A 19,678-nucleotide genomic window follows, 5' to 3' on the forward strand; every position below is an offset into this window, starting at 1 on the left:
CGAGCAGCGCGCAGGCGCGCTGGTGGCTGTGAACGCGGCGCAGGCGCACGGGAGCGGCGCGCGGCGCGGGGGCGAAGGCGCATGCGCGCGCCCGGGCGGCGCGCTCCGGGCCAGCGGGGAGGGCAGTGGGGCGCGAGTGGAAATTTCAGCGCCGGCGCAGTGATCCGCCTCCTGGCCCGCTGGACAGCGGCCGGCCTGGCTGTTGGACAAGGACCGCGAAGCGGCGGGGGGCACTGGAGCCCCCAAGAGGGAGACGGCCTGACCCAGACCCTCCCAATTCACAAGGGTGGGGCCAGGCACCCCCCCCTGAAGATTGGTAGCACCCCGAGGTTGAACTTGGGTTTGAACTAAAAGCTCTGAAAACAGACTAGGGCGTTGGTCATTCGTGCATTCATTCATTCAAGGAATATTTACTGAGCACCTAGTATGTGCCAGACAAACTGGGGTACAGGCGTGAACAAGCAGACGTGATCCCTGCCCTTATGGAGTGTGCAGTCAGAGACGGGCAGAGATAACACACAAATAACCAAGAACTTTTCAGATGGAGATCAATGTGATGTGGTAAATAAGACCAGTGGCCAGCCAGAGAAGGACGTTAAGGAGGGAGGCTCCTGAAGCCACCACAGACAGGGAACCGGGAAGTTATCTTAGTAAGACCTGAACCCTGCAATCGGCCCCTCAGTCCATAAACCTGGCGGTTGCCCGGTTGCCCTTAGTGACTTGTTTCACCCTTGTTACCCAGACTGCAGTGCAGTGACACAATCTCCGCTCACTGCAACCTCCTCCTCCTGGTTCAAGAAATTCCCCTGCCTCAGCCTCCTGAGTAGCTGGGATTACAGGCATGCACTACCACGCCTGGCTAATCTTTGTATTTTTAGTATAGACTGGGTTTCACCATGTTGGCCAGACTGGTCTCGAACTCCTAACCTCAGGTGATCCACGCTCCTCATCTCCCTACGTGTTGGGACTACAGGCGTGAGCCACTGCGCCCAGCCAACGACTTTCTTCTCGCATTCCCTTGCAATGGGTATGTTGCTGTTCTCTGGATACCTGAGCCCGAAGAAGTGGAGTTACAGAGCTTCAGCCATCCCTCTGCATACTTCTCCAGTCCAGTCTTGTTCAAGGGTCTCTATTTTGCAGGGAAGGAAGGAACAGAGACTTTCCGATGGCAGGGTGGTGAGCCAGGGAAGCAGGAGGGACTCTGACCCTCCCTTCCTCAAGAGAGGGACCCTCAACCACCAGTATTGAAAGTTTATATTCAGGGAGCTGCAGGAATTTCAGAGCACCGGCTGGGTGGAAGCTGGGAAGGTCGGCTGGGTGGAAGCTGGGAAGGTCAGCTGGGGAAATTCACAGTGGCTGTAATTGCTCATTGGGCACATTTTTTACTGGACTGAGGGATGGCCGGAGAGTAGGCTGACATTTTCCAAACATGCTTTGATTCATGCTTTACGAGTAATAAAACATCCATGTTAAATAAGTATATATATATATACACAAACACACACACATCGATTTTCATTTTGAGTGCCTTGGACATTGCTACTGCCCTCATTTTTCTTTTAAGACAGAGTGTCACACTGTCACCCAGGCTGGAGTACAGTGGCGCAGTCTCGGCTCACTGCAACTTCCACCTCTTGATTTCAAGCAATTCACCTACCTCAGCTTCCCAAGTAGCTGGGATTACAGGCATGCACCATGATGTCCAGATAATTTTTGTGGATTTTTTTTTCTTTTCTTTTTTTTTGAGATGGAGTCTCTATTGCCCAGGCTGGAACTCAGCTCACTGCAACCCCTGCCTCCCAGGTTCAAGTGATTCTCCCACCTCAGCCTCCCAAGTAGCTGCACTTCAGGAGACAGAGGCAGGCAGATCACCTGAGGTCAGGAGTTTGAGACCATTCTGGCCAACATGGTGAAATCCCGTCTCTACTAAAAATACAAAAAAGGTTGCCAGGCATGGTGGCACACACCTGTAATCCCAGCTACTCGGAGGCTAAGGCAGGACAATCACATGAACCCTGGAGGTGGAGGTTGCAGTGAGCCAAGATCACGCCATTGCACTCCAGTTTGGGTGACAGAGTGAGACTTCATTTCAAAAAAAAAAAAAAAATTAGTTCAGCTAGGCCGAAAGACTTGACCCACACAGAGGAAAACAGAGCCAGGCCAGGCGCGGTGGCTCACAGCTGTAATCCCAGCTTTGGGAGGCCAAGATGAATGGATCACTTGAGGTCAGGATCTTGAGACCAGCCTGGCCAACACAGTGAAAACCTATCTCTACTTAAAATACCAAATTAGTCGGGCACGGAGGCATATGCCTGCAATCTTAGCTACTTGGGAGGCTGAGGCAGGAGAATGGCTTGAACCCGAGACACAGAGGTTGCAGTAAGCCAAGATCACACCACAGCACTCCAGCCTGGGCTTCCAGATCCAGCCATGCCTGAAGTTAGATTCGCCTGTCCTTTCAGTTATGTGAGCCAAACATGTGTTCCATTTTTTGCTTGTCTATTTGTTTTCTTGTTTGTTTGTCTGCTTTTTCAGACAGGGTCTCACTTTGTCCCACAGGCTGGAATGCAGTGATGTGATCATGCTCACTGCAGCCCCAACCCTTAGGTTCAGGAGATCCTCCCACCTCAACCTTCCAGAGAGCTGGGACTACAGATAGGCACCATCACGCCTGGCTAATGTTTGTGTTTTTTGTAGAGACAGGGTTTCACCATGCTGCCCAGCCTGGTCTCAAACTCCTGGGCTCAAGTGATCCGCCCCCCGTTAGCCTTCCAAAGTGCTGAGATTACAGGTGTGCACCACTATGCCGGGCCTGCTTAAGTCTATTTCAAGTCCATTTTCTGTTCCTGGTACTGACTGAGACTGCAGCTTCTGTGAGTCAAATTGAGACTGGACCTGCTACATATGTGGCTTCTAGTTCTTTTTTTTTTTTTTTTTTAGACACTCGCTCCATCACCAGGCGCCAGGCTGGAGTGTAGTGGCGTGATCTCAGCTCACTGCAACCTCCACCTCCCCGGTTCAAGCAATTCTCCTGCCTCAGCCTCCCAAGCAGCTGGGACTACAGGCATGCGCCACCATGCCCAGCTAATTTTTGTATTTTTAGTAGAGACGGGGTTTCACCATGTTGGCCAGGATGGTCTTGATCTCTTGACTGCGTGATCCACCCACCTTGGCCTCCCAAAGTGCTGGGATTACAGGTGTGAGCCACCACGCCCCGCCCGCTTCTAGTTCTTGACAGCATCCTATGAAGTCAGAGAAGAAATAAAGATAGAGAGCAGGGGCCGGGCGCGGTGGCTCAAGCCTGTAATCCCAGCACTTTGGGAGGCCGAGGCGGGTGGATCACGAGGTCGAGAGATCGAGACCATCCTGGTCAACATGGTGAAACCCCGTCTCTACTAAAGGTGCAAAAAATTAGCTGGGCATGGTGGCGTGTGCCTGTAATCCCAGCTACTTAGGAGGCTGAGGCAGGAGAATTGCCTGAGCCCAGGAGGCGGAGGTTGCGGTGAGCCGAGATCGCGCCATTGCACTCCAGCCTGGGTAACAAGAGCGAAACTCCGTCTCAAAAAAAAAAAAAAAAAAAAAAAAAAAGATAGAGAGCAGGGACAGCCACTGTCCCTAGCAATTTATGCACCAGAACTCAGGCTTCACAGCTGACCTCAGCCACTTCTACACACTGAGTTTTGTAGACTTTCAGTGAAGTTAATCAGTGTCAATTGCCTTGCTCCTAAGACATGCTCCATAAATGATGCCACTTACCCTGATCACTTACATATATCTTTTTTTCTTTTTCGAGACACAGTTTCGCTCCATCACCCAAGCTGGAGTGCAGTGGTGTGATCTTGGCTCACTGCAACCTCTGCATCCCAGGTTCAAGCAATTCTCCTTCTACCTCAGCTTCCCGAGTAGCTAAGATTACAGGTGGGCATGAGGATGCCCAGCTGATTTTTTTTTTTTTTTTTTTGAGATGGAGTATCGCTCTGTCGCCCAGGCTGGAGTGCAGTTTCAAGATCTCGGCCTCTACCTTCCGGATTCAAGCAATTCTCCTGCCTCAGCCTCCCAAGCAGCTGTGACTACAGGTATAGGCCACCATGCCTGGCTAATTTTTGTATTTTTATTTATTTATTTTTCTTTTTTTTTTTTTTTTTTTGGAGACGGAGTTTCGCTCTTGTTACCCAGGCTGGAGTGCAATGGCGCAATCTCGGCTCACCGCAACCTCCGCCTCCTGGGTTCAGGCAATTCTCCTGCCTCAGCCTCCTGAGTAGCTGGGATTACAGGCACACACCACCATGCCCAGCTAATTTTTTGTATTTTTAGTAGAGACAGGGTTTCACCTTGTTGACCAGGATGGTCTCGATCTCTCGACCTCGTGATCCACCCTCCTCGGCCTCCCAAAGTGCTGGGATTACAGGCTTGAGCCACTGCGCCCGGCCCTGTATTTTTATTAAAGACAGGGTTTCACCATGTTGGCCAGGTTGCTCTCGATCTCCTGAACTCAAGTGATCCTCCTGCCTTGGCTTCCCAAAGTGCTGGGATTACAGGCATGAGCCACCATGTCTGGCCCTGCAGGCTTTAAATTACGTTAATATGTGTCAACTGCCTCACTCCTAAGAGGTGCCCCATAAATACCATTTACCCTGATCGCTTACATATTTCTGCACTAAGCCAGTTTCCAGGCATAGGAAGATGGAAAAGAAAAGATTTGGGGGGCTAGGAGGGGGGTTCTGTGGTCACAGCAAGGAGCCATCTGGCCATGTGCGGAAGAGAGTCTGGTGCTTTTCCTATTCACCCCCATTCACCCCGAGGCCTCCCTCCATGAAACTTGATCCATCCTAAACCTTGGTGATGAGTCAGAGGAAGCAGCCAGCCCGCTCATTGTGCAATGGCCAGACAGCAGCCCCAGCCCTCCTCCTTGCTCCACTGACCCCCAGCCCTGAGAAGGGTGAGGCTTCAGTGTCCAGTGATTGGGGCAGAATCCAGCCCTGAGGGTTTCACTTTCTTCCTTCATCAAAGGAAGTTGCTGCCACCCAGTGCGGTCCAATGCTGCTCCTCACGGCAGCCCCGCAGGCTTTGCAAAGCAGGGCAGATCCCACACTCCCATGGCACTTAAAAATCTAAAGGCTGGGCGAAGTGGCTCACGCCTGTAATCCCAGCACTTTGGGAAGCCGAGGCGGATGGATCACCTGAGGTCAGGAGTTTGAGACCAGCCTGGCCAACATAGCGAAACCCCGTCTCTACCAAAAAATACAAAAATTAGCAGTGCACCGTGGCAGGTGCTCATAATCCCAGCTACTCAGGAGGCTGAGATGGCAGAATCTCTTGAACCTGGGATACGGAGATTGCAGTGAGCCGAGATTGCGCCACTGCACTTCAGCCTGGGCAACAGAGTGAGACTCCATCTCAAAAAAAAAAAAAAATCTACCCTCCTCCCGGCAGCTCCCCATGCCCATGCCCTGCTCGGCGATCACTCCAGCCACATCGACATCTTTGCTGTTCTCTCTGCCTGGATCACTCTCCTCCAAGATGCTTCTCAGCTTGCAGGCCTCTGCTCCAAGAGACCCTCCTGAAGGGTGTAGCTGAAGTAGCCCTAGAGCCTCTCTTCCCATGACCTGAAACCTCCCCGCTCCGAAGGCAACTGCTTCTAGGGTCTCATCTGATCCCTTGTGGACCGACCTGAGATTATATTCACCTTTCCCAAAGAAGCTACAGCCTGGCCAGATCTCCCTGTGTGCCTGTGTAATGTGGAAAGGACACAGACATACATGATTTCCTATGAGTTTTTGTTTGTATGTTTGCTTTTAAGACAGAGCCTTGCTCTATCACCCAGGCTGGAGTGCAGTGGCGTAAACTCGGCTCACTGCAACCTCCACCTCCAGACCTGTAATCCCAGTACTTTGGGGGACTGAGGCAGGCGGATCACCTGAGGTCAGGAGTTTTGAGACCAGGCTGGCCAACATGGTGAAACCCCGTCTCTACTAAAAATACAAAAAAAAAAAAAAAAAATTAACTGGCATGGTGGCCCACGCCTGTAATCCCAGCTACCCGGGAGGCTAAGACAGGAGAATCGCTTGACCTGGGAGGTCAAGAAACTCTTGGCCGGGCATGGTGGCTCACACCTGTAATCCCAGCACTTTGGGAAGCCAGGCAGGTGGATCATCTGAGGTTCGAAGTTCAAGACCAGCCTGGCCAACGTAGTAAAACTCCATCTCTACTAAAAATATAATATTAGCTGGGCACAGTGGCTGGCACCTGTAATCCCAGCTACTTGGGAGGCTGAGGCAGGAGAATTGCATGAACCTGGGAGGCAGAGGTTGCAGTGAGCAGAGATCATGCCATTGCACTTCAGCCTGGGTAACAAGAGCAAAACTCCATCTCAAAACAAAAAACAAAAAACAAAAAAAAAACAAAAAAAAACCTCAGCGTTTCTGTGTGGTCCACCACTTCTCAGTGCTCAAGCTGTGTGACAATGGAAAAGTATCTTCCCCTCTCTGAGCCTCGCTGCCCTTCTCAGCGAAATGTGGACAGTGGTGCTCCTCGAAGCAGGCTCTTGGAAAGATTAAACAGATAACACATGGAAAGCACTTAGCTCACTGCCTGCTTCATCCGAGCGCTCCGCAACTGTTAAGAAAGCAAAACGCTACTCTGCAATGTTAGTTTTCATGCTTTGCTTCTCAGCTCTTCCTTATATGGGATCTTAGTCGATTTGGGGTACCCACGTTGTGCAGAGGTGAATTAGGGCCATTGGAGCTGGGAGGCAAAGAGGAAAACAATCCCTGGTCTGTCTTTGACTTCCAAAAGAGGCTCTCATCGTACAGAGTTTTTAAAGGGCAAAGCAAAAGCCAGGTCTGATCATGAAGGGAGAGGGAAAGGACCCAAGAGAAAGCAGCAAGGCTCCTCCTTACAATAAGGTTACTGGAGGACCCAGGCACCTCGTCCTCCCACCCAGGCTTGAGTGGTGGGTGGAGGGTGGAACAAGGTGGGCTGCCAAGGAGGGTAGGGAGAGGCTGGAACTGGACAGAGAGGGGACCCGGGGCTCAAGTCCAGGGGCCCAGCCACCTGCACTGAGGCGTAGATAGCTGGTGTGTTGCAAAACTGGTTGGCTGGCTGGTGCAGTGGCTCATGCCTGTATTCTCAGCACTTTGGGAGGCAGATGCAGGAGGATTGCTTGAGCTCAGGAGTTCGAGACCAGCCTGGGCAACATAATGAGACTGGGGCAGGCTCCCAGTGACACCTGCAGTCCCCATGCCCTGAAACTTGGCCAAGGCCCCACTGACATCCCCATATCCAGAGCCTGGCCCTGCTGTCCAAGAGCCTGGGACACTCACAGCCCTGACTCACCTGAAACAAACAAACAAAAAAGAGTGGGATCCCTCGACCTCCAGGGGGCAGTGGCTGCTAAGAAGATGCTGAGCGGGCTTTGCTTTTTGGTTGCCAAAATCTGGGTCCCCATCCGAGTTTGGGGAGTCCCCCCACAGGGGGAAATTGGTCACTCTCTTAATGAGAGAAGCCTCCAAACCAAGAGCGACCCACCGAATTACTGGCCTCAGTTCCCACCTGTTCCCACATCCCTGCCCTCTGCAGTTCTTCCTTCCAGGTGGAAGACACTTCCCCACTCCTGATATGGGGCTCAGCCATGTCATTTGCTTGGCCAGAGACTTATGGACAGGTGAGGCGTAGTGGCTCATCTCATCTCATGTCTGTAATCTGAACACTTTGGGAGGCCAAGGTGGGTGGATCACTTGAGAGAGGCCAGAAGTTCGAGACCAGGTTGGCCAACATGAAACCCCGTCTCTAGGCCAGGCATAGTGGCTCATGCCTGTAATCCAAGCACTTTGGAGGCCAAGGCGGGCAGATCACCTGAGGTCAGGAGTTCAAGACCAGCCTGACCAACATGGTGAAACCCCGTCTTTAAAAAAAAAAAAAAAGAAACCCCGTCTCTATTAAAAATACAAAAATTAACCTGGTGTGGTGGCACACACCTGTAATCTCAGTTAGGAGGCAGAGGCAGGAGAATTGCTTGAACCTGGGAGGTGGAGGTGGCAGTGAGCCGAGATTATACCACTGCACTCCAGCCTGGGTGACAGAGTGAGACTCCATCGCAAATAAATAAATAAACAAGCAAGCAAGCTGCCCTTGGTGCCATGTGCCTATAGTCCTAGCTACTTGGGAGGCTGAGGTGGGAATATCACTTGAGCCCAGGGTGTCGAGGCTGCAGTGAGCCACCACTGTGCCACTGCACTCCATCCTGGGTGACAGAGCGAGACTCTATCTCAAAAGAAAAAAGACTTACGGGCAGATGTGATAGTGTATGAGACCCAAATTGAGACCCTAGGAGGCCTCACGTGACTGTCCTCAGACACCTGCAGGCGGAAAGCATGCCCCGGCTAGCTGCTGTCCCAGCAGGATGCAAGAACCCACAGAGCAGGGCCCCTGGGCCACTCTGCATCCTTGTCCCTGGAAGTAAAGCAGCCTAGCCGAGGCCAGCCTAGAGCAGGCACCCCCTCTGCTGACTCACAAGACATGTGAAAAACAAATGCTCACTGTTGTATGCCATTGAGACTTGGGGGTGTTTGTTGCACAGCAGTGGCTGACTAATACACACTAATGTACTCACTTTCTCCACTCCCCAGACAGCTGGGGTATGGCTGGACCACTGGGATGTTTCCATGCAGGCACAAGCCTACTACAGAGAAATAGCATCGGGGCAGGGCCATCTGTTTTCCAGGGGCAGCTGTGGCTGAGTGCCCAGGGCAGATGGCAGTGCCAACGAAGGCGTCTGGATTCTGCAGTGGTGGCAGCTTCGTCCTCTGGCATAATTTCAGCTGAAGGCCTAGCTGCCTCACCCCTTCGATTCCACTGTTTTCTTTTCTTTTTTTTTTTTTATTCAGACACGGTCTCACTGTTACCCAGGCTGCAGTGCAGTGGCACAGTCATAGCTCACTGCAGCCTTGACCTACGGGGCTCAAGCCATCCTCACCTCACCCTCCCGTGCAGCTGGGACTACAGGTGCACACCACCATGCCAGGCTAATTTTTCAATTTTTTTGTAGAGACGGGGTTTTGGTGTGTTACTGGTCTCCAACTCATGGGCTCAAGAGATCCACCTGCCTCAGCCTCCCAGAGTGCTGGGAATAGTCTCTAAACAAAAAAAAGAGAGAGAGAGAGAAAGAGGCATAGTTGTGCTCCCCCACTCCAGAAATCACGGGCCACCAGTCATGACATCCCAGCACCTCTGACCTCCAGCCTTCTTGTTATGAGAAATAATGTCTGCACTGCCAAAGACACTAAAGGCCAGCTATGCTTGTCACCAAGCAGTTCTGAAGTTATAATGTCAATGTGGCAGTTGCTGGGGTTTTCCCATCTTATGTAAGTCAGGCTTTTTACTTGCAAGCAACAGAAACTGACTCTAGACTATCTATCTATTTATCTACCTATCTATCTATCTATCTATCTATCTATCTATCTATCTATCTATCTATTTATTTATTTATTTGAGATGGAGTTTCGCTCTTGTTACCCAGGCTGGAGTGCAATGGCGCGATCTCGGCTCACCGCAACCTCCGCCTCCTGGGTTCAGGCAATTCTCCTGCCTCAGCCTCCTGAGTAGCTGGGATTACAGGCACGTGCCACCATGCCCAGCTAATTTTTTGTATTTTTAGTAGAGACGGGGTTTCACCATGTTGACCAGGATGGTCTCGATCTCTCGACCTCGTGATCCACCCGCCTCGGCCTCCCAAAGTGCTGGGATTACAGGCTTGAGCCACCGCGCCCGGCTATCTATTTATTTTTGAGATGGAGTCTTGCTCTGTTGCCCAGGCTGGAGGGCAGTGGTGCAATCTCAGCTCACTGCAACCTCCACCTCCCAGGTTCAAGCGAGTCTCCTGCCTCAGCCTCCTGAGTAGCTGGGATTAAAGTCACCCACCACCACGCCCAGCTAATTTTTGTATTTTTAGTAAAGATGGGGTTTCACCCTGTTGGCCAGGCTGGTCTCGAACTCCTGACCTCAAGTGATTTGCCAGCCACAGCCTCCCAAAGTGCTGGGGTTACAGGCATGAGCTGCTGTGTATTTAAATACCGCACGTGTATACTGCAATTTAAATACCCCACGTGTATACTGCAAAACTGGTTGGTTGACCAGGCACGGTGGCTCACACCTATAATCCTAGCACTTTGGGAGGCCAAGGCAGGCCTTGTTTGAGCTCAGGAGTTCAAAACCAGCCTGGACAAAGTAGTGAGACTCTGTCTCTATTTTAAAAAATTAAAAAGGCTGGGCATGGTGGCTCATGCCTGTAATCCCAGCACTTTGGGAAGCCAAGACAGGCAGATGACTTGAAGTCAGGAGTTAGAGACCAGGCTGGCCGACATGGCAAAACCTCATCTGTACCAAAAACACAAAAATTAGTCAGGCATGGTGGCGTGTACCTGTAATCCCAGCTACTCGGGAGGCTGAGGCAGGAGAATCATTTGATCCTGGGAGGCGGAGGCTGTAGTGAACTGACATGGTGCCATGGCACTCCAGCCTGGGTGACAGAGTGAGACTCCATCTCAAAAAAAAAAAAAAAAAAAAAAAAAAAAAAAAAAAACCCAAAAATTGTTTGGTAGCTCACAGAAGTGATGAGAAGGCTAGAGAACCAGGCTCAGAAAAACAGTGGTGCACTTAAAAAAAAAAAAAAAAAAAAAAAAAAAAAAAAAAGAGTGCAGTGGTGCAGTCACAGCTCCTTGCACCCCAGAACTCCTGGGCTCAGATGATCCTCCCACCTCAGCCTCCCCCCGTAGCTGGGACTACAGGCATGTGTGCTACCAGGGTCAACATTTTTTTTTTTTTTTTTTAAAGAGATGGTCTCACTGTATCACTAGGGCTGGTCTTGAACTCCTGGACTCAAGTGATCATCCTGCCTTAGCCTCCCAAAGTTCTGGGATTACATGCATGAGCCACCGCACCCAGCCTGTGAGTGTGCTCGCTTAACTTGCTCCTCCTGGCCACAAGATGGCTGCAGAAGCCCCTGGGATTGTGTCCTCATAAGCAGTGAGGGAGGGAAGGGGGCAACAAAGCCTCTCCCTTGTCCAGAAACACCCGACCCCTTCAAGCTTGCTGGCCAGAGCTGGGAAACATGCCCAGATTGCAAACAACCCCGGCAAAAGGCATTGCCAAGAACGGCTCAGCTGAATCTTAACCCCGGAGGCTGGGCACGTTGCTCCTGGCACCAAATCAGGGCTCTGCTGGTGAGGAGGGAGGAATGGCTGCCAGGCCGGCCACCAGAATGAGAGCGACAGGAAGACGAGGACGAAGCAGGGGCCTTGTTGGGGGTGGAGCACGGCTCGGTGCCCTCCTTCCCCGAGGTTTGCACACAGAAGGTGCCCACGGGCACTAGTGTGAAGAAGGCTGCCCTCACATTCCCACCCCAGAACCTCTCTTTTGTGCAGCAAATGTTCGAGCTGTGCCCTGTCTGTGCCATGCTCTGTGTTAGGCGCCAGGCCGCTGGGATCCACGGCCAGACGCCCCGAGGAAGAGCAGAGCCCCGAGGCTGCACCGTGCACAGCGAATCTCCAGGGCCCGTGAGAACGGACGAGCTGGAGCTGCTTCCTCGGAGATGGAGCCAGGGGCGGGTTTCCAAGCTGGCCAGGTCCAGGGCGGATTCCCACCTCATACGGCTCCCCAGAGGCCCCCTTGGCCCTCGCTTGCAGAGAGGCCCCAGAAGTCACACTTGGCCTCCCTCTTGCGGGCCTGCATCCGACCGTCCCGAGAGACAGCGTTTTCCCACAGCCCGAGCCCAGGTGCGAGGGAGGCTCCCACGGCCGGCGTCCAGGCCTCAGCGAGGAGGCAGGGCGTCTGGATGCAGACAGGCTTCCCCCAGGCCCGGGGCGTTGCCGGGCTCCAGACCCCTCTGGGCCACCAGGCAGAGTTGGCTACGCGGGTCCAGGGGTGCGTGCACAGATGTGTGTGCGGGCATATGTGCGAGCTTGCATCTCACCATGTGCGGGCAAGCATGGGAACACGTTGCATGGGTGAGCGCGTGTGTGCAAGCGTGCAGGAGCACGGCCGTGTGAATGTGCGCGTTGCGGCATGAGTGTGCAGGTGTGTGCCTGAGCGTGTGCGAGTGTGCACAGGCGTGTTCTTTCTCTGAAGGACACAAACGTTCACAAAGTGAAGATTCAAGCCAGTTTCTGCTAAATTAAAAACAGCTTTTTCGTGTTTAAAGTTTACAATACGAAAAATAATTTTCCTTTCTTGGGGGGACGTGGTGGGGGAGGCTGAGGGAGGGGCAGGGGGCCCCAAGAACATTCCATGAACCGGCCCAGACAGTTATGCACAATCGATCCAGTTAGATACGGCAGCGCCCCCCCACCCCGGGCAGGCGCCCCTGCCAGCTCGTTGGGGACAAGATGTTCTGAGGTGTGAGCTGATCCGGGGGACTTGAAGCTGGCAAAGCTTCTCACTGCCCCCCTGAAGGGGCCGTGCCTCCAGTGGGGAAGAGTTCTCTGGGGGAGCTCAGGTCGGGGGCGGGGCTGGAATGTTCTGGTAAGTCCCCAAGGAGCACGGCTTTCCCTTGGATGTCCCTGACGGTGTGGGCTTCTTTTAGGTTCCCAACCACATTCCTAATTTAGCAGTGCCCATCCCCGCAGCCCCTGCTGTTACCCTAGCCCCGATGGCCGCCACACAGGAGCGCCAGGCATGCGGGCACAGCAACTTATGCAGATCCACGCATGTGTGAATCCCAGGGCCCCCCTCTGGGAAGGCCCTCTGGGAACATCAGGCTTTCTCGATAACCTTCAACTGGTAAGTGGCCCACTCTGGGCAGCCTGGTTCCCGGTTTCTCATCATCTCAGCCACGATGACAGTAGGGGGCTGAGGCCTCTTCCAAGGTGCCAAGGTGGGCCGGGCACAGTGGCTCATGCCTGTAACCCCACCACTTTGGGAAACCGAGGCAGGCAGATCACTTGAGGTCAGGAGTTCAAGGCCAGCCTGGCCAAGATGGTGAAACCCTGTCTCTACTAAAAATACAAAAATTCGCGGGGTGTGTTGGTGGGCATCTGTAATAATGGCTACTTGGGAGGCTGAGGCAAGTGAATCACTTGAAGCTGGGAGGTGGAGGTTGCAGTGAGCCAAGATCGAGCCACTGCCATTCCAGCCGGGGCAACAGAGCAAGACTCCATCTCAAAAAAAAAAAAAAAAAAAAAAAGTGCCAGGGTGAAAGTCCCGGCCACACTGCCTGCTGCTCCTGTGGCCCTGAGCCAAAGCCCAGCCCCCTGCCAGCTCCTCTGCAAGGCTGGAAAAGGCTGAGGCGGAGGAGAGGAGCCCCCAGACACGCGGAGGACACACGAGGAATCTGTGACCAATCAGCCCCAGCCGCACAAGCTCAGTGCTGGGCCTGCTCCATCTCTTCACCATAACATTTTTATTAAATAAAGGGAAATATTAGGAGACGACGTCTGCTAAGATAGGAGGTTAATTCTTTACATGGTGAGTGGGTCACAGCGACAAGACATCAATCGTCTGTGAGCAGCGAGAGAGACACTTTAAGTTGCCCCGAGAGTGCAAATCCCATCTATGAGACAGCGGGGCTGGCTTCTTAAAATAAAAAGTAAAACAAATTAAAAAGAAAAGCTTTAGAGGTTCAGACATTAAAACAAATGTGGCCAGAGATGCCGCAGAGCCCTTGAGAAGGGAAAGGCCTCACTGCCGGCTGGGTAGCAATGTCGACCTGGAAACAGGGCAGGCCGGGGAGTGGCAGGGTGCAGGCGGGGGGGGGGGGGGGGGGGGGGGAGAGGAGGAGGGAGGAGAATAAAGAGCACCCAGCTGACCGGGAGGCGACACTGTGGAATTCCGAAGTCAGCGTCTCCCTCCAGCTGCAGGAAGGGGACTGCCCGGCCAACAGGGCAAATGTAGAGGGCCGGGATGTCTCGGCCAGCGAAGGCCCCGCAAGATGCTCTTGCCAAACGGAAGGCCCGAGGCCCGTAAGGACCGTTCCTAGGAGTTGATGTGGTTTTTCCTCCTGAAGGCAGACGATGACGGGAACGGAGGCATGACCAGAGCCTCCCTTCAGCAGCTCGGGATGGGGGAAGGAGGGCACCCCAGGAGAGACAGGCACGTACCCTGGTCCTCTGCCCACCCCAAACCAAGGGCCTCCAAGCCGCCTCTCACTGCTTCTGGAGGTCTGTGTGTTTTGGAGGTTTGGGGAGAGTTTATTTTAAAAACACGTGCGCAGGAGACTTGGAAGGAGGGCGAGTCGCATACCACCGACTTTAGGTTGGATGGAGATGAGCTCACATCTGAATGCCTGAAACCGTGGGGCTGGGCAGGGGTAGAGGAGTGCAGAGCGGCACAGGGACCCCCTGGAGACCTGGGATTCCATCCGCTTGCAGGAAATTGCCCGGGGACAAGTCTGCTGCCACAGCTGGCTCGTAGGCCGCTTCGTGGGCAGGCTCACTCAAGCGGACCTGGAGCCAGGATCTGCTTTGGGAAGGAGGGAGGGAGGGAGGTCACCCTGGGAGGGGCACTTATCCACACGCAGGCCTCTCGAGGGCAGCCTGGGCGAAGAGGGGCACTGGGGTTCAGGCAGACGTGCACTTGCCAAGCCCGGCTTGGAGACAGCATGCCGTCAGGCCAGGGTCCCGGGGGTCTGGGGGGCTACCTCCTGGTCCCGGCCCGGGGCAGCAGGACGGGGGCGCAGGCGATGCCCGCGAAGGACTCCGGGAAGTGCAGGTCCCGCTCCCACTCATCGGTGTCCGTGTTGTACACCTGCACGATGCCCGTGACGTTGTTGAGCCGCCAGTTGTAGCCCCCGACGATGTAGATCTTCCTCTCCAGCAGGCAGCAGCCCGCCCTCTGACTGGCCGGCTCGCATGGGGCTCACGCTGGTCCACTGGTCCGTCTCGGGCACGTAGTACTCCACAGCCAGCACGTCGAAGCAGCGGTCCACGTGGTCCATGCGGCCCCCGAGGGCATAGATGCGGCCGCCCGCGCCCACCATGGCGTGCAGCACACGGGGCTCGCTCATGGGCGCCTTGAACTCCCACTGGTCAGCCACGGGGTCGTAGCAGTGCAGCGCCTTCTTGTCCTCCACTGAGATGCCATAGCCGCCCGAGATGTACAGGCGGCCCCCGGAGGCGGCCCCAGCGTGGCCCCAGATGCGGCGCTTGAGCGAGCAGGCGTAGCCCCACTCGTTGCGCCGGGGGCAGTAGCGCTCCACCGAGGCCAGGCTGCCGGCCCGGTTGCGGCCGCCCGTGGCGTACACCATGCCGCACAGCACGTTCAGCTGGAACTGGATGCGGCTCTCCTGCATGGCCTGCAGGCGCAGCCAGCGGTTCAGGTGCGGGTCGTAGCGGTAGCAGGCGTCCACCGCGCCCTCGCCGCTGCGGTACTGCAGGTGCTGGCCCCCGGCCATGTACACGAAGTTGTCCAGCACGGCCACGCACGTGTGGCTGCAGCCCACCTCCATCTCCGTGAGCTCGCGGAAGTGGCGGGCGCCTGGCTCGGGCCAGCTGGTATACCTTGCTGCTTACCGAGCGGTCGCTGTCGGTGTAGGGCGTTCCGCCAAAGGCCACCAGCGAGGGCACGTCCGAGCGCACGGCGGTACGCGGCGACTGCATCTCGTGCTGCCGGAAGGGCAGCACCTGGTAGTTGAAGGCTTCCAGCAGGTACTGGCGGCACAGTACGTCCTCCACCATGATGTCCAGCGTCTGCACGCTGTCCACCAGCTCGGAGGACTGCATGAGCGGGAAGCGGATGTGGCAGAGCACGTGGCTGGCACGCGGCCGCCGGGCGGGGTCGTGCTGCAGCCAGCGGACCGCGGCTCGGAACAGGTCGATCTCAGCACAGCTCTGCAGTCGGTTGCTCTGCAGGAAGAAGACCAGGCGCTCCAGCGGCAGGCGCAGGAAGTCCTCCTCCTCCGCGATCTGCAGGAAGTGGCTGGAAGGTGAAGGCGTCCACTGACTCCCGCAGCGAGGCCAGGCTGAAGGTGGTGGCCATCTGGCCGATGTTGAGGCAGGTCTCCACGCTCATGGCCGCCTTCAGGAACTCCTCGCACAGCTCCACCACGGGCAGCATCTGCAGGAACACAGCGGCACCCAGCACATCCTGCACGCAGTCCAGGTCCAGGGTCACCTCGGCGCTGTAGGCGAAGTCGATGATGTGCCGCAGGCCGCGGGCCGACACGCCCTTCAGCTCTATGACGTCCTGGCTCGCCTCCCGCATGCCACCGGTGAACATGGCCCTGAAGGGTGGAAACACAGCTTGTGGCTCGCAGTGGCTGAGGGGCGTTGTGACCAGCTGGGAATGATAACGGCCTCGGGAACAGTGGCCCCGGGACACAGAACGCAGGGCACAGCCAGCAGGAGGAAAGCGGGCCAGAGGCTCATTAAAAACATGCAAAGGTTCTGGTCTCCGAATGGAGGCGTGGGTTCGTATCCCACTTCTGACACTGGGCCGGGCGCGGTGGCTCAAGCCTGTAATCCCAGCACTTTGGGAGGCCGAGGTGGGTGGATCACAAGATCGAGACCATCCTGGTCAACATGGTGAAACCCCGTCTCTACTAAAAAAATACAAAAAAAATTAGCTGGGCATGGTGGCGCGTGCCTGTAATCCCAGCTACTCAGGAGGCTGAGGCAGGAGAATTGCCTGAACCCAGGAGGCGGAGGTTGCGGTGAGCCGAGATCGCGCCATTGCACTCCAGCCTGGGTAACAAGAGTGAAACTCCGCCTCAAAAAAAAAAAAAAAAAACATGCAAAGGTGGGGTGTCGTGTCTCACGCCTGTAATCCCAGCACTTTGGGAAGCCCAGGCGGGTGGATCACTTGAGGTCAGGAGTTTGAGACCAGCCTGGCCAACATGGTGAAACTCCATTTCTACTAAAAATACAAAATTAGCCAAGTGTGGTGGCGCATGCCTGTAATTGCAGCTACTCGGGAGGCTGAGGCAGGAGAATTGCTTGAACCGGGGAGGTGGAGGTTGCAGTGAGCCAAGATCATGCCACTGCACTCCAGCCTGGGCAACAAGAGCAAGACTCCATCTAAAAAAAAAAAAAAGATGCAAAAAAAGAGAGAGTTTGAGTCCACCCAAGCCATGCATCTTCCTATAAACAGCAGCTCCCTGCTTGGCCCCTTTGCAGGGGCCCTGCCTGAGCCCCTTCATGACTAGCTCATGTCAGAGCTGCAGGAGTGGAGGCTCGGTCAGCCTCACCCACCAAGTGCCTGGCGGTGGGCCGGTTAAAGGGGCCAGGTATGGCAATGCAGGATGAGAACACACCCTGTGGCTCTGGGGACAGATCTGCAGCCCCACCTGACACCTGCACTCAGGAGCTGCAAGACCCACGCTCTGGAGGTGCCACGCACTGCGGTTCCGCCCTCGCCTGCTCGCTGACCTGAGCAGGCAGCTCTGACGTACCCAGCCTGAGTCTCAACAACCACCTCGTGAAGAGGGCAGGGTAAGGAGGGTCCCAGGAGGCTGTGCTGGGGTGACTGCTGTCTCTAGAGACGAAGGTGGTCAGGGAAGTGCCTCCCACCAAACAGCTATGTTCCCACCCTCCAGTGAGATGCCAGCTCCACCCTTGTACTGCTCTGCTCTGGGAAGCAGAGCTAAGATGAGTGGGGAGGGGACACAGGCCCTTGTGAGGGAGGGTAGTGAGGAGGTACAGGCCTGTAGGTTGCAGTTCCCCTACAGCTTTTGGGTGCTCCTCAGCAGAAGAGGGGAGCGCTCCCCAGCAGAAGAGGGGAGCGCTCCCCAGCTCTAGGGGCACGGGCGGTTCCTCCTAGGAGGTGTGCTGGCATGGCACAATAACCCTTATTCCTGCCTGTGTACCTTCCCTGATGGCCACCCGAGGAGGAGGGAACATCCCTTGGGCATTCGCCCCACAGAGGTCCATCCCCTGGTCTTGCGCCTCACATGGGGCAGGCTCTGGGCTACAGGGGCAAGGACAGTGGCCAGGGCACTGCCTCGGAGCCGCCCACTGACATCTGCCCAGCGAGCCTCTCCTCAGCGTCTCCGCGTGGTCCAGGAGCAGCACCCTGCCAGCTCCCCAGACCCTGCCCCGGTTGTCCCGATGGGTCCCCGCTGGCCCTCGGGCATGATGCGATGAAGGCAGAGGCGGTCTTGGGCGACAGGAGGGAGCTTTGCCTTTTAAGGCCTTGCCAGCTGCTGTGCCAGCGCAGGGGAGCCTTTAAAGGGCATTGCTGGCTGGGCTGGCCCACCCGTCCCCAAATCCAGAATAAAAATAGAAGCAGTGCCCCAGTTGGCTCTCCTGCTGCGGCCCCCACAACAGCCTCGTTGAGCCCACAGGGCAGGCGGCCCAGGCCTTGGGGAACACGCGGGTGAGGTGCACACCTGGGCTGGGGCCTGGGAACTGCCCCAGGGTGGCCCAGCTCTCTCTGGCAGGGTCACTGCCTGGCAGGAAGGAGGCTCGCCTGCTGGTCACCCAGGGAGGAAGACCACCCAGCCCTGCAACAGCCCCCAGGTGACAAGGAGAACGCACTCCCTACCCCACAGCCCTGTTCTGTGGTGTTCTCACTTCTGGCCTCGCCATGGCACAGGGATAGACAGACAGACCCATGTGCCCGCCATGGCCTTCTCGGTCACATGGTGGAAGTGCCCACAGCTCAGGGCGACAGCGAGGAGAACTCATGTGGGCCTCAGACAGAGCCCGGGACACAGTGTTGGCAGACACAGGGTCCCTGTGGCCTTCAATGCCCCTCCAGTCCCCCAGCTGTCCCGCTCCAGGTGTCCTGAGGGGTGCCCTAATGGCAGAGGCTTATGCCGATTTCACTCGTTCATCCCTGCTGGATCCCAAGGCCTAGAATACTGCCTGGCATACAGCAGGTGTCAAGTAAAGACAGATCAAAAGCCTGGCCAAACCCTGCCAGGCCACAGGGCAGAAGTGAGGGTGCTCATGGGTCATCTCTATCCCCCCAGGCGTGTCTGCCCAAAGAGAGTAAGATGCAAACTGGGGGATATCTGCAGGTTTACGGGACATTAACCTCTCTCTAAAATCAGAAGAGGTCAAGCGCGGTGGCTCACACCTGTAATTCCAACACTTTGGGAGGCCGAGGTGGGTGGATCACGAGGTCAGGAGTTCGAGACCAGCCTGGCCAACATGGTGAATCCCATCTCTACCAATAATACAAAATATTAGCCGGGTGTGGTGGCGGGTGCCTGGGTTCCCAGCTACTCGGTAGGCTGTGGCAGAGAATCACTTGAACCTGGGAGGTGGAGGTTGCAGTGAGCCGAGATCGCGCCACTGCACTCCATCCTGAGCAACAGAGTGAGACTCCATCTCAAAAAAAAATAAAGATTCCAGAGCCGGCACCAGCCCTTCTCCCTCGAAGCTGCCCCTGGATGGTGCTGAGATCGGCCCCCTTTAGAAGGTTCCGTCTCCCCTCCCAGCTCCCCATGCCCAGCGCTTACCTGAAGTAGTCGCTGCAGGCGGCCAGGACGACCTTGTGCGCAGGAAAGGCCTCTCTGTTGATGGTCAGCACGACATCGAGGAGCTGGCCCTGGGCGCGGAGGGTGGCCAGGCCCTGCAAGAGGCTGGTGCTGTGGCCGGCCGCCGAGAAGGTGCACTTGAGGGCCCCGTTCTTGTCGGCCGTGCTGCGGGGAGAGCAGAGGTGGGGACACGGCCCATTGGCCTTGAGGTTCACACACACACTACAACCTCGAACGCAACACTCGGTGCAAGAACCAGACACAAAAGGC

General features: G+C 55.6%; 1 protein-coding gene across 1 annotated transcript in view; it reads right to left on the bottom strand.

The window, feature by feature from the left end:
• Positions 1 to 12,158: 12,158 nt before the first annotated feature.
• The window catches only part of KLHL26 (kelch like family member 26), a 31,264-nt gene continuing 23,744 nt past the window's right edge, over positions 12,159 to 19,678 (bottom strand). The window contains 5 exon segments of the mRNA XM_003942291.4: positions 12,159 to 14,820; positions 14,822 to 15,475; positions 15,477 to 15,905; positions 15,907 to 16,210; positions 19,391 to 19,573. Coding sequence (XP_003942340.1) covers positions 14,626 to 14,820; positions 14,822 to 15,475; positions 15,477 to 15,905; positions 15,907 to 16,210; positions 19,391 to 19,573 — 1,765 coding nt within the window. The 3' untranslated portion in view covers positions 12,159 to 14,625.

Source organism: Saimiri boliviensis, chromosome 14 (assembly GCF_048565385.1).
Source record: "Saimiri boliviensis isolate mSaiBol1 chromosome 14, mSaiBol1.pri, whole genome shotgun sequence".
Taxonomy (NCBI): Eukaryota; Metazoa; Chordata; class Mammalia; order Primates; family Cebidae; genus Saimiri; species Saimiri boliviensis.